This window comes from Thermobia domestica, chromosome 1 (assembly GCF_964235325.1).
Source record: "Thermobia domestica chromosome 1, izTheDome1.hap1.1, whole genome shotgun sequence".
NCBI classification, from domain to species: Eukaryota; Metazoa; Arthropoda; class Insecta; order Zygentoma; family Lepismatidae; genus Thermobia; species Thermobia domestica.
This window is the reverse complement of record NC_137454.1, coordinates 118528789-118543415: the sequence shown is the minus strand read 5'-3', so window position 1 is coordinate 118543415 and position 14627 is coordinate 118528789. Positions and strand designations below refer to the sequence as shown.

Sequence of the window (14627 nt, the reverse complement as noted above, 5' to 3'; positions counted from 1 at the left end):
CCATATGCGTGTGTATGTATGTGTTCAACTAAAAGAAACTGAAATCACAAGTTCTAGAGATTCGTTACAAGCTGTTCAAATTAACACGAAAAACCTTCTATAATTGTTTATTGAAAAATGTTCCTTTTGTAACCGTAAGCTAAGTAAAAGAAAACATTAAGAAATACGATGGAACTTTCCTTAAAAAAAAATAAACTGTTTAGAAACACAACTGGAAAATGTTCCTTTTGTAGCTGTCAACTAAGTTCAAATAAAATATTTTAAAAAATACCAAAAATTGAAACCACAAAATGTTCCCTACAAATGAGTTTGTAAATTAAGTACTCATATTCTCATTTTTTTCTGTGTTTTGGAAGATTACATTTTTTGACTTGTTTTTATTTTTTGTGACACTTTTTCAAGCTTTTATAACATATTTACATACATATTTTACAATTTTATAGGCATAAAGTCCCGGGCCTAATTATTATAATACTACAGAAGCAAAGATAATAAGAATTTGTTTCATAAAGTTTCTATAAATGCATCATTTTAAGCAATACAGCAAATTTTACCTTTTGTTTTCCCAAGTAGTTTGCGATATTAAATTGCTGTTAACGACATTATGATCTTTATGTCTAATGGAAATCATCTACGTAGTTGGATGTATACTTATCTCAATACTTCCTCGAAAAACGTCAAATTTTCAATTGTTTCTACTTCTTGAAATACATAATATTATGACACTAGTTTTCGATATTAAGACAGATTGGATGTGCATTACCCCGTCCGTGCACCTGAATTATTATTGCTGTAGAACCTTGCAAAATTTGGTGCTGGTTGATTTCAATGTTTGTGACACAGCAGTATCCTTAGTTTGCAACACTGCATGACAAGAGTGCTACTGTGAATTTTCGTTTTAAATGTAGAATTAAAATATGTATTTTAATAACCTGACGTAGTGTCATTTGAAAACTTATAACTTTATGTTGGGTTGGCAACACTATTAATCTTGATGTATCACAGAGTACACCCAGCAATTTCCCCCTTCCGGTATCTAGAAAGACAAGATTTCAGTGTTTCCTAGCCATTAGTTCATAAGTTGCAAGGACTATCAAGATAAATGGTTCGCCCTGTGTATATATAAATAAATAGTATTGTATAATCGCATACTAACGAAAAAAAATGAAATGAAATGAAATCTTTGAGTTTTACGTCCCATGGTTATGCCGGTTAGGTTACAGGAGACGGTGATAATGAGAAATGAATGAAATGGTGGAATGAAGAAAGTGGGAGGAAACGGGAGAACCCCAAAAAAACACACGCACACGGTGTTTGTCCACCATAAACACTTGGTGGGAGCAGGGTTTGAACCCGGGAACCCACGCACCAGAGGTGAATGGTCACCGCAGCCCCGCATACTAATGAAAACGTGGAACTACTTACATCGGTGAAAAACCCTACCGCCCCCTCAATCACCTGAAATGACGCTATTGTTATATACGTATTACAGACGCGCCTAAGAGTTACTTTTGCATTGCTTTCTTAATCCGTAAGTACTCGCACCTTTTTTGTGACAGTAGTATTTGCACGGGGGTCCAGTAGACCCTCAAATTGATATTTTTCTAATAATTAAGACAATGTAGCATAACTCTAGACATGTTTTTAAAAGTATTTGCTGCAATTAGATTTTTGTATTCGTTTTGAGACATTTTGTTATATTTTTCATCAGGACTTTTCGCTAGCAACACAAAATTTACCTGTTTGGAGGTCTATGTACACCCCGCGAGTACCTAAGGGTTAAAAGAGATGGCGATTAGTGTGACTTTCAGGAGATGGCCCAGAGGAAATTCCCCCGGCTCCCGAGCTACAATATTTCAAGAGGACATAAACGTGGATTAGTAATATTCTTGCTCTACTTCTTTCATTCTTTATGCATTGAAATCTCCTCTCCAGAAAATCTGAAATCATCAGTGGTGGTTATGCAACTCATGTTTTGTGATTGTGTTCTCACTTCGAAAAATAAAAAGAGAAAATACTATTGATAGTTTTAGGTCATAATTTTCACAAGATTAAAAGTGACAATGAACTCCTTAGGAAGTTTTTGTTGGCAGCCTGCGACATGAGAGTAGCAAGTTCACGTGTATAAATGCTACATTCAGAACAATGCAACTTTTTACGCAAAAGTTGTGGGCATAAACTCTCCAGAAAATACATGCCTTGTTTCAAGATTTTTATTTATTTATTTATTATTAACGAAAGCCACCGTGAAATATGAACTAAAAATAGAGCCTGTTGCCTTTAAGTGATGTTAATCAACAACAACAGGTCTTGTTGGAAAGCCTGAGAGAAAACCTAGGCATTTTTTTTTTTTGGGGGGGGGGGTAGAGTTATTGTTAACCTGCGTCATGGCGTGAATCAATACTTATCCCTCTAACTTCACCCCTAAACAATACCAATAATTTTCTGATCTCAAAGAAAACACGCCCTATGTTCCATACAATAGCAAAATCATCATGAAACTTTCCTGCAACACAAGTATGGTTTTAACTTCCATAATAAAATGAGTTTATCTCTAAGTCATCATTGGGAAAAAGGGAGGTAAATTTACATTCTTCGCCAATTTCAACCTCAAGCAATGGGAATGATGGAAAGTCGTAAAGAAACTATCTAGTACATTCTGTCAAATTTGGATCATCTTGGTGTATGTTTATTTAATTATCGTTTTGTTACCGTATCACATTTACAACGATACTTTATTTTAACATCTTTATTATATCTTTATTTGTATTTGTGGGCAAAATGTACTTTTAAATTATGCACAAGCTGTTCAAGAAAGGAAGAAGAAGAATATGAAGAGAGAAATAGATGCAATTTCTTTTCTGGTTGTTATGAGATTATATTTTGTTATACTGTAATAGTGATTCGACGATGTGAGTTAGTTGTCATAGTAACGGAATATAAATAATGCATAAGAAAGGATCCATCTCGTGTACGATTTTTACATGTACGATTTTTAAAGAGTGTATTTGTTTAACTTGTTACGTACTACAATAAAAGGTAATATCTTGATGCAGTGTGTAAAACGGATTTTGAATATCAGTAGCCTTGTTTATATAAATATACGAACTGTGGTCGTTATAAAGTATATATGCAAATTTCCAACACGAAGTTGACTTTAGCCATTTCTTTCTCTGGTAAAGAAATGTTCATTTCTGATGGCACAGTCCTTTGACAAGTAAGTTCGACTTATGAAAATCTATCCCCTCCTGGTGACGCTTTGTCTACCTCTTTACGAAATCAGTTTTAACATTATCGACTAAACTAGCAGCGTTCACCCCGCTTCGCTGCGGTCACCCCGGAACGCAATAAACCTTGTTAATTAGATAATTTTTACTTTTTCGCTTTCAAGTGATATGATAAAAACCATAGTAGATTCCAGTAAATGTTAACATTATATCGCCTGTCATTTATGTTAACCCGCCGAGTCACATGGTCATGCGGGTTGCATATAAATACGTTTATTTTTACCTATGATGAACTAATAACAAAGGATTTGTACGTATGGACACTTGAATGGTCAATTATCTCAAGACACTGGTAATTAAAAATTAAAGTGATATGATAAAAAACATCTAGGGTCCAAATCCTAATAACCCCCCAAAAATGAAAGAAATTGGTTCAGCCGTATTAGCGTGATGAGTTCACAAAGGATTTGTGCGTTCTCTTTTATATATATAGATTTATACGTATGTAGGAAAATATCTCAATTCATCCTCACAATGAAGTGTATTATTTTATATATAACTAATGCATAACTGCAGAATAGATAATAGTTTCAATATTAAGCTGTTAATGTTAGAATTAACAACGTTCATAATCCGTAATAGCGTTGTGACCATTGCTGCACTGTCATAGTTGTGTGTGTGGTGTTTCACAACTAAATAAGTGACACGAACAAACCCAAGTCCTGAGATGTAAGTCCTAAGCATTACAACTCCTAAACTGCAGAAAACCTAAAATTTAGGACCTGTGCCCATATTATTTTAGGACTTACGAACGTTACCCAAACACTACATAAGTAATAAAGTGGCCTCTAAAGCAAGACTGGGAACATTCATCCAAATAAACACATAAATAATCTTATCTCAAGCATATATTAAAGGTCGATATTACAGACGGTTTCGCGATACAACGCGCCCCTTCGTCAGTATATCTGTTTAAATACCACTACTAAATGAATTTCATAGTCATAAAATAAATAGTATCTAAACTGCAGCGAAGCATACATTTAAAAAAAAAAATCTATTTGATACTCTATATGTATCCATATCCAAAAATATATGTTAGTAAAGTACTCAAACTGGTTAGATGCCAAAGAAACCTTACTAAAAGTTGAGACACTTCGCAGTACATTAGGTATCATTTCACTTCATCAGAATAAAAAATTTGCTCAACATAAAATTAATTTAACAGCAAGACTTGACCAGCTACACTCATGAATAGGCGAATTGTATCCCGAAACCGCATATGAGAGGAGTGTACAGATTCACTCCAGGTGAATGTGTGTATGTGCTACTTTATTTTTCGGTAACCACTGGCCGGACCTGAACGAAATTCGTTGGTTAAGTGACCTATCCCCTAAGAACTAAAAGATGGCTATATTTGGTGGTCAAGATTGGCTGGACAACCGAGACTGTTTTCTACACCTTTGCACGCTGGGAGCTTCTGATTCGGTTCATCTCGGCTTGTTTCAATATTTAACATGCATATAATCGAATCTTGGTCATCGGATATGCTTCAAATTCCGCATAACTGCTAGACAGCATAATCACCATTATTAGACTGAAGACAAGACTTTTCCTTCTAGTATTATGTATCTTGCTATTCTTGTCATGGTTAGCTTCATTTTGATATATTGCACAGATATATGCTCTTTTACTGCAAAGTTGAGTTCACATTGCAACGTGACTGCTCTAGTTTACAGTTTGCATACTTGCAATCTAAAACTAGTTTTTAAGCAAGTACACTATTACGCTAATTGGACTTCATTTAGCTGAATTTTAAAGTTCTGGCACTCCCCTCAAAAAAGTAAAATTTCATGCGTAGCTATAATTGTTGATATATTAAAATAATAATGATTAATTTCTACGATCCCAAATTTCATATATCTATTTACAGTGTGGAAAATACCACTACAACCACATATTAAGTACAAGGTTACACCTCTTTTTATTATTATTATTATTATTATTAGAATAAATACCAGGATCCTTTGGTTTACTTATTCAATTAGATACTTTTAGATGGAATCTTTCCTGACTGCCTTAAAATGACAGTTACAGTACCTATACATAAGAAAAATGATAAAAGTAATCCTAATAACTACCGTCCTATATCATTAGTCCCAATTATTTCAAAAGTTTTTGAACAATGCATCAAAAGTCAATTATCAATGTACTTTGAACAAAATAAAATATTCCACAGTTCGCAATTTGGATTCAGATCTGGCCTTTCCACGATTAAGGCCGTAGAAAACGTAGTATCACACATATTAGATAGCTTCGAAAATAATTTAAATACGTGTGGAACATTGATAGATCTAAGTAAAGCATTCGATACGGTGTTATATCATATATTGGTTGAAAAATTATATTATTATGGTATTCGGGGAACTGAGTTGTCATTGATTAAGTCCTATCTTAGTAATAGACGTCAATCTGTCCGTATTATTAACGAAAGATCAACATTTTTGGATGTAAAAGCAGGGATACCTCAAGGTAGTGTCTTAGGACCTTCACTTTTTCTTATCTATATAAATGATTTCCCGAGTTTTCTACCTTCTAAACCTGTATTATATGCTGACGACACAACTCTTCTAAATACGGGTAAGAATTTAGTAAGTGTTAAAACTAAAAGCAATGAAATGCTTGAAATACCATCTATATGGTTAAAGCATAATAAACTTTATATAAATGAATCTAAAACAGAAACTATATATTTTTCTCTTAGTAATCATATGACTGAGGTAGATATGCACCATTCCGTAAAACTACTGGGAATCCATCTAGATCCGAAATTTAACTGGAGTGAACATACTGAAAACTTATGCAGGAAAGTATCTAAGAGTGCTATTTTTATTACGTAAACTGAAAACAACAGTTACAGAAACAGTGCTTCTTGCAGCATACTATGCCTTTTTTCATTCTCATCTACAGTATGGCATAATATTGTGGGGAAATTCACCAGGTGCCCAGACTGTCTTTAAATGGCAGGAAAAAGCCATAAGAGCAATAAAAGGTTTAACTGATAGTGTATCGTGTAGACAATATTTTACGGATTTACAAATTATGACAGTTCCCTCTCTATATATTTATAGTTGTCTTATGTACGTTAAAGAAAATGAGAGCAGTTTAGTTTATCGTAACAATATTCATTCATATAATATTAAACATAAAGATGACTTAAATACGCCTTATATTAGGCTAAGTATAACACAAAGAAGTTATAAATATATAGGAATAAAACTATATAATACAATGCCAGTGCATATACGAATGATGTGTGATAATGATTTCAAAAAAACATTGTAACATTGTAAGTAATTCTATTTATAGTATCAACGAATTTGAAGACAAGTGTAAATTGTAATTTTTTTTTCTTCTTTCTTTGTATATATTTATTTATATGCTGACAATGTCTATTGCAACAAATGTTTAATGACAATAAATATTCTATTCTATTTATAGCTTAAACAAGGATTTCTAGCTGAAACTTATCAACAAATTTGAGACACTTAGAATCGATGTAGGTAAATATTTGTAATATTCAACTAAAGAAAAATTATGAACTACGTTTCAAATGTCGAACGGGAAATGAGTATGAAATTTCAAGACAAAACCGAAGTATGTATTTAAGATGTTTAAACATTAAACGAACCGTATTTTTTTAGTACTCTCATCCTCGGATATGTTGTGCCTTACCTCTCTATACATATCATCGTTGATACTGCAATATGTGATATGTTAAGAAAAAAGTAATATAAAGTGTTTTACAATTTTGTAATCAAACCTGCTGGCAGCCTGAAAGATATCGCACCAAAGCAGAGTTACTTCCACACTGGAAACAGTCAATGTGAAGCGACTTCAGGTTTGGTAACAGCCCCCCCCCCTCTCCCCCAAAAATTTGATATACGGCACATTGTAATATCAATGGCGATATACAAACGTAATACATAAATTACCTTTATTTCCACAAGAAAGAAAAAATGTCCCATATCTAATACAAATAAATGGACTTATCAACCCTGCATACGTTCCTATGACTATCACGAGGGCACAATGGCTCATTGATAGGGCGTTTACTTCTGATGCTAACCATCTTTGGTTTTATCTTAAGCTAAGCGAGTTTGTAGTGGACAACATTTTGCAGTTGGTTTGTCCCGAGGCACTGTCGTTTGCTCCCACAACCTCATTCCACAAATTCTGTTATAATCACTTCATTTACCATGAAACTGGTCTATGTTGACCACCGTCGGTTGCACTGAAGACTGCAGAAAATAAGCGTATTTTGAAGTAATAACTATTATATAGTGTAACGTACATATTTCTAATGCAAGGACTAATTCGACTGTGTTATGCACCAATTGACCAAACACCATTCTTTGATTTTCGAGCTTTTACATCAGTGAGCAGAAGACAATGTAAATAATGTTAAAAAAAAAAAGTCTGATACCCTACCATTTGCTTAAACGTTTAGGAAAAGCTACTGATCAGGCGCCAAGAACTGGATCGTAATGGTAAAATGCTTGTGTTTCCTTCAATATCTCTCCAATTATTACTAACATGAGATTCTGAGCACTTTCAGTTTTTCAGCTTTACGTCCCACGATTATGCCGGTTAGGTTAAAGGAGACTGCGATTATGAGAAATGAATGAAATGGTGGAATGAAGTGGGAGGAAACGGAAGAACCCCGAGAAAACCCACGAGCACGGTGTTCGTCCACCACAAAGTCCATACGGCGCGAGCTGGAATCGAACCAGTGACTCCAAGCACCGGAGGTGAACGCTCTACCACTGAGCCACCGCGCCCCCCATTCTGAGCACATATGTAACACTTTGAATCTTATAAATATATACAAGAGCTTAGAGTTCCCTCGTCGCTATATGGCTACAGTAGGCAGCTTTGATGAGTAAGACCAGAGTTCGATTCCTGGTGCGAGCCCATGTGGATATGATACCACGCTAAGTTGTAGGTCATGTACGGCTTCCCGCGCCAACGTTGGATACACTTACACTACAGCCACGATATATATATATATATGGTTTGCTCATAAGAAACTAACTTATATGTAGGTAATAACTAGTTATTACATTCGAAATGTGTATGTCACTATCTATACTAGTATGGCTTAAAAATACTTATTTTTGTGAAGGTAGGATCTTCCCAATGGAACTTAAAAATAAATAAATAAATAAAAAGTGGCCAACATAAATAGGTTTCATTATATTATGAAATAAAATAGCCTGACTGTTTTTATAGTTTGCTCTTCAGCCATGCGAAGATCAACCGTAGTGAGTTTGGTGCAAGATTACAACATGTGAAAAAACTGATTTTTCTTATGACAGCCTAATAAACTGATCTTCCCATACACGGGAATCATTGAATAGTAGTCTCCTAAAATGTAGTAGTTGCATGCGCCGTTAGGGCATGTGGCCCTAGTTCAATTCCCTGTTAAAGCGCATTAAAATTTTAACGCATCACGGTGGTTTGGCTTCCACATTAAGCTGTAAGTACACTCACATCTCATATGGCTCCGGTGTTGAAAAAGGCCGATAAAGTTTTTTAACAATTTTCAATGATTGCCAATCAAAGGGCTAAATCAACTTTATGGTACGGCGCACGAAACGCAGGCAGAAGAAAAATGATAAGAAGCACTCCAAACGTGGATCCTGTTGGGTGGAACAGAAAACCAATAGAAATGTCAGAAATAGTGAGGGGGACGAAGTAACTGAAACAATTCAAACTCTCCATCACGACTCTGGAACTCACTAAAGGAATAATTAACACTTCTGACCATAATATATACACTTACCGGTACTTATTAAAAATAAAATACAGTGCAAGGGTTTCGGCAACTTATCATTGAGTTAGCGTCTGATGAAGATAACATTAAATTGTCAATACCGTTACACTGTATTTTAGTTTTATTATAAATAAGTGCATATACTCTGGTCGACATGGTAGTTATTCCTTTAGCTCAAATAAATAGATCTGCGAAGAAATTGAGCTTGTCGGATGCGATAAAAGGTATACGGGAGGAATATTAAATTTCTCCCATTATGCTCCAGTTATGCCCTGTAGCTAAAGGAGACGGGTGATTAATGAAAGTGGATAATTATAGTGGTGGAAAAATAATTTTGAAAAAATGAGAAAATCCAAGAAAACTCATGGACAAAACGTTATGTAGGGCCTACCTCAAGCTCACATGGTCTGGGATCGAACCTGCGGCCCTCCAGCACCACAAATGAGCTCTCTACCACTGAACCACAGAAATTTCATATATAATGGAGAAAATAACTTAGTCTAACGACAACAATTACGTAAAAGAACAATTTTTTTTAAAAAAAAACTAGCGCCCTAATTTCAAGGACGATCCCCCAAGAATCAGAAGATCATACACTAAATTCTGTGATCATCATGAAACTTCTTTATAAACACTTATCAATGTCCTTCATATTATTCTTATTATGCGTCACTTAGTGCAAGGCTAACATACAGGTAACGTAGAAAAGTTACGCAACAAGAACAAAAGAAAAAACCTGCAATGGAAAATTATTATTACGAACGCACTTTATGTTTATATTTCCCTTGTTTTACAATACTTTGTGATTACAATATTCCTTCCCTCTCTGTACAAAGGTAAAATGAAAACGCCTACAAAATATGCACGAAGTACAAGGATCATATTATTGACGTTAAAGATTAATCACAGGCTAACAAATTTTAGTTCCACATTCACGTGTATATTACTCAAACCACATAAAGTCTATTTCATAACGCATTCAAACTACTTTCAAACGGAGGAGATATTCCTGTAACTTTCGAAAATAATTTTACAACAAAAAATCTAAGTGATTGCAAATCAAATACCTACATACCTAGTAAGTTACAATTATACAAAATTAAATGTGTATAGCCAAATCAAATATCGAGACATATCGTACAAAATTAACATGCGAACACTGGTACCTGCACTAACCTTCGGCTGGAGCGAATTTTAAATTTCACGTCCCTTGCGTAATCTACGTAATTTCACTTCATGAAGCAGGATGTTTACATAAAAGCATGCACTCGAAGTACGTAATATAGTGCTTTCACGTTTGATCGGTAGCCTTCGTATACCAGAACTCACATGTATTTTTCTATTTGCTCAATTTACTATAAACAAACTACACTGTGTGCGACATTACTCAACATTCAGCAACTACCTACATCCGCGCAACTGTATCCACCCTACCGCTTGGCTTGACCCTCTTGTCCTACACGCACACCATACACCATACATTTCGACGCATCTCCTCCTCCGCCCCCCCGAGACTAGTCTTACTTCACCACGCTAAAACTTCGTTCTGACACTAGTGCCATCTAGCAAGTAACTAGGTTCCACCTTATCTCCTAGACCTCTCCAATAACTAAAATGTGTACCTTGGATGACTCCTCCCACCAAAATGCTAAAGCTTCCTGAATAATACAAAAATTATATTTGTGCTATGCTTCATTTGTTCTTTAGATAGTGGTTAATAAATATAAAGCGAAAGAACTTTCTAAAACATAAAAATCTATGAATTATAAAGTTTATAATTGCTCAAGCTAGTCAATAGTGTTTATTGGTGTTGGATCACATGACCCAGTATACTCATTCCTATTGGTTGGCATTTCTTTCTTTATGTGTCGGAGCTTGTGACGCGTCGATTCAGTTAGGGTGATGTAGTGAGAGGAAGGTAGATCTGTTTGTTGGTGCTTGTTGGATGTTTACGAACTTTTCAATTTTCCCCTTCAATAATTGGTATGTAGAACAGTCAACTAAACCGTTAAAAAGTTTATTTGGCATTATCTTCGGCGAAACCTGTACAGTAGTAAAATTTCTGTCTTTAGCACAACAATTCAGGATAATTGCTGGTATTGCAGAAGTATAGGACTGCCTGGAAGTAGAGCGCGTCAGCCATTTTGTTTGCGTTCAGCAATAAGGACTTTTTATGCGGGTGACCTGTTGTTTGTGCATAAAGTGAGCTTGTACAGCATATGTTGATTTTATTACATAAGAAAAACAAACCTAATAATTGTGGTGCTACGTATTGTGATACGAGTGACTGTGTATCGCGCTTAGAAGAAACTAGAAGGTTAAAGTGTCTACTTTTGAACTTTGTTTACCTCCTGTTTGGTGAACAGAAAGTTGTTACGTCAAAAGCAACGAGCATTTCTCTGCGGAAGTTAATTCTGTGTGTAAACGATTGTGCAAGTGAGTAGAAAATTTTGGTGTAGGATAATATTGTTTAAGAAACTGGCTGTTAGATGAGGTACGTATTTGTGTAAGGAAGCGAAGCCAATGAGAAACGTAAAAATGGTGGGACGAGGAGGTGAAAGACACTTGAGCCCCAGTTTCCATGGATCTCATCATTGTGGGCGCACTGGACGCCAAAAGGGTCACGTACGTGTAAATAAGGGCAACAATTACATTAACAGTATTGTTACTCCTCCAAGAGGTAAACATAGACAGTACAAAGATGAGAATCAGGACAGCAATGGTGATAGACAAAGGTCACAATCGGATTCTGAATTTAACGAGTTTTCTACAACTGCCAGTGTAATAAAACCAGGCTCCCCAAAGCTGAAGCCACGAACAAGTCCGTCCAAGGAAGGGAGCCCAAGAACTTCCCCAACACTTGGAGGTTTTTACGCTGGTGCCAAATTCAGTGATCCACCTTCTCCAACGGCTTTGCCAAAGCCACCATCTCATTGGACCTCCTGTGTGTTGGCATCAAGAGGACAGTTTCTTCTAATTCCAGATGGAACTGAGAAGTGCAGAGACATTTCAAATCAGCTGAAGTTGCTCCTAAACGTGCAAGCTTGACCCGCCTTTTAAGCCAAGCATTAAAAAAAACAAACTGATCCAATGAAAGTATTAATAATAAAGATATGTATTTTAGAGTTATGTATATGATATGGGAAGTTAACTGAACTTTTTTTGTAGTTTCCATTAATGTGGGAAGGTTTTATTTGATGCACAACTTGTGAGCTGGACAATGTTTCTTTGAGGTTACCAAAGTGTCTTTTAAAAGCTATGGATAATGTTTAAAAAAACAGCTGCAGTGATCTGGCTATTCTCACGTAAGTGATTTTTTTTAATAGAATTAATTGGCTGACGGATTTATTGGTAATTTTTTTTATATATATATTAAAATTGGATTTTGTATTTTATTAATACAGTTAATATTGATCATTGTTTTGCTCACTGTTCTGATCATGGTAAAATATGTAATCTTTGTACAAACAGCTTCACTGCAGCATCAAGTTTACAAGGATTACTCTTAGTACGTAAGGTAATTGTCAAATTTTATAGTTGTAAGATTTAATCTGCTACTTTTCAAGCTTTTGACCCCAAAATTCAAAATTTTAGGTATAAGATTTCGGTAGGCCTAATGAGAATTCTTGTCTAATAATTTTCTCTTTATAGTTCGACATTCATTACAAAAAAAATTTTTTCAATAGTATATTTAAGTGTAGGATAAGTGTATTGAGGAAGTTTAAGTCGTATCAATTGTTTAAACAAATCAAGCTTTCAAAAAAAAAAAGTGCAAATGTAAATCACAGTTACTTTGTGGATGTTAGGATCGGCATATTGACTGAATTGCCATTGTCGTTAATATATAACTATCTAGCTATATATATTTTTTTTAAGTTTTTTTTTTCTTTTTTTTTTAAACTTCATTGAAGTAAATGACGATTTAAAATGAATTTGAAGGTCCATGAAGTAAGTGTTGTTTACAAGCGGAAGCTCTTTATTGCCTGATCTTTTAAGTTTAGTGTTTTCATATCAGTCAAAAAAAATGACCTTGATTTATTGAACAAGTTTTATATATATACAAATATCTAGTCAGAGGTCATTAGTTTTTTACTGTGCAGTGTACATATGTGTAGATGAAATATTTTTTAAATTGACTGTGATGACATTGAAAGTTGCCTGTAAACTTGATACATTTTTATCAGGGGTTTGCAATGTCCACCCTGCTTTCTGATCATGAGAGTCAATTTCATATAGAGATACTCAGGTTCTACAGTTCCTTCCATGTGATAAACAAGGTACAAAATCTTGTCATCTGCCTCTCAATTAGTTAATTGTATGATTGGTTGGACATATTAATGTTCTAGCGGGGGTAAGACCTCCAAAAAAATATATAATAAATTTTTAAAAAGTCAGAAGCAAGGAAATAGGAGTAATGAAGTCGCAGTATTGTTGGATTCAATTGAGAGTCAGAGACAAGCTTGTATTGTAAGATCCCTTCTATCAAGATGTGAAGCTTTAATGTTTTTTTGTGTCATTGTGTTTGCGAATTGTCAGAAAACATGTATTAAGTACGTAAGTCGTAAATGTTGAGGGATCTTGCATCCCAGGGGTCACAGGAAATCGTACGGAAAAAAAAAATACATGACATTCCCCTTGTGGCCTGGTGTGTGTTGCTAGAGAGATGAACTTAAAAGTCGGGGTGCTTGCGGACTCATTTGAAAAGTCTAAATCTTAAAAAGTTTACTGGACAACTTTCGACGAATAAAGAGAAGTTAAAGGAACCAAAAGCACTGCAAATTTTGGACTCTCTTTTATCAAGATACAGCACAGTACAAAAGGTTGACGCCTCATCGTGTCTTTCAATCCTCGTATGGGCCGCCGACCCATTTCAGTGAAAATCGGCAGAACTATAAATTGTGCCAGTGATCTCTGCGGACATAGATGAAGAAATATATATATATGTATCCAAGTGACTCGAACTTTAAAAAATATATATATGTAAGTTGGGAACAAGTCTTCCATGAACAACGTAGTCACCTTAAAGAAGAAAACTGTAAGATCAGATCAAAACTTACCAATCGGCATGTACAAGAAAGAAAAAAAAAAAAAAAAAAAAAACAGTATCTCCATTCCCAGTGTAACCTTGTAATCCTGTATTAACCTCCAGTTCCTTAAATTCCCTCCCCTATCCCATCCTTATTCCTTTCCCTTTCAACCCCCGGGTCCTTTTTAGGACCCACAAATTATCTTAAAAGAGCTAATTTATCTTGAATTTACCAATATATATTTATTTTTTTTTTACATGTGTTTATATGCTGTCAATTCATTGGTTGAAATTTACTAGGATCATTTTTTTTTAACGTAAATATAACCAAATGGATTGAACAGAGCATATGGTGAGTAGTATTTAAATCTTCTAATTTAATATTCATTGTTTAGTGTAGTCTTTTTGTGAAGTGTTTTGTTTCGGAGCATTTTTCACTCTAAACGATACCAGGATCCGTGGATAGACGTGGAATTTTGAGAGGTGTATGAGCCTGCTTGTTCCCGTGTAAGATATAAAATTACAAATTAAGGTAAGT

The 14627-nt window shown here is 34.8% G+C and overlaps 2 protein-coding genes across 3 annotated transcripts in view; one reads left to right on the top strand and one right to left on the bottom strand.

The window, feature by feature from the left end:
• Positions 1–10640, bottom strand: part of LOC145688342 (E3 ubiquitin-protein ligase RNF38-like) — a 131903-nt gene extending 121263 nt beyond the window's left edge. Inside the window, exon 1 of one of the 2 annotated variants that reach the window (XM_081762491.1) lies at positions 10230–10640. The gene's annotated coding sequence lies outside the window, so the exon portion shown is untranslated. The remainder of the gene's footprint in view (positions 1–10229) is intronic. The other variant, XM_081762482.1, reaches the window with a different exon arrangement.
• Positions 10641–10928: 288 nt separating this feature from the next.
• Positions 10929–14277, top strand: aqz (aaquetzalli). Its single transcript, XM_081762502.1, has one exon. The coding sequence runs from the start codon at positions 11587–11589 to the stop codon at positions 12109–12111; it is 525 nt and encodes a 174-aa protein (XP_081618628.1). The 5' UTR covers positions 10929–11586; the 3' UTR covers positions 12112–14277.
• The last annotated feature ends 350 nt before the right edge of the window (positions 14278–14627 follow it).

What these genes read in the sequence shown, in the direction of transcription:
- aqz (XM_081762502.1), top strand. Translation starts at nt 11,587, where the DNA reads ATGAGAAACGTAAAAATGGTGGGACGAGGAGGTGAAAGACACTTGAGC.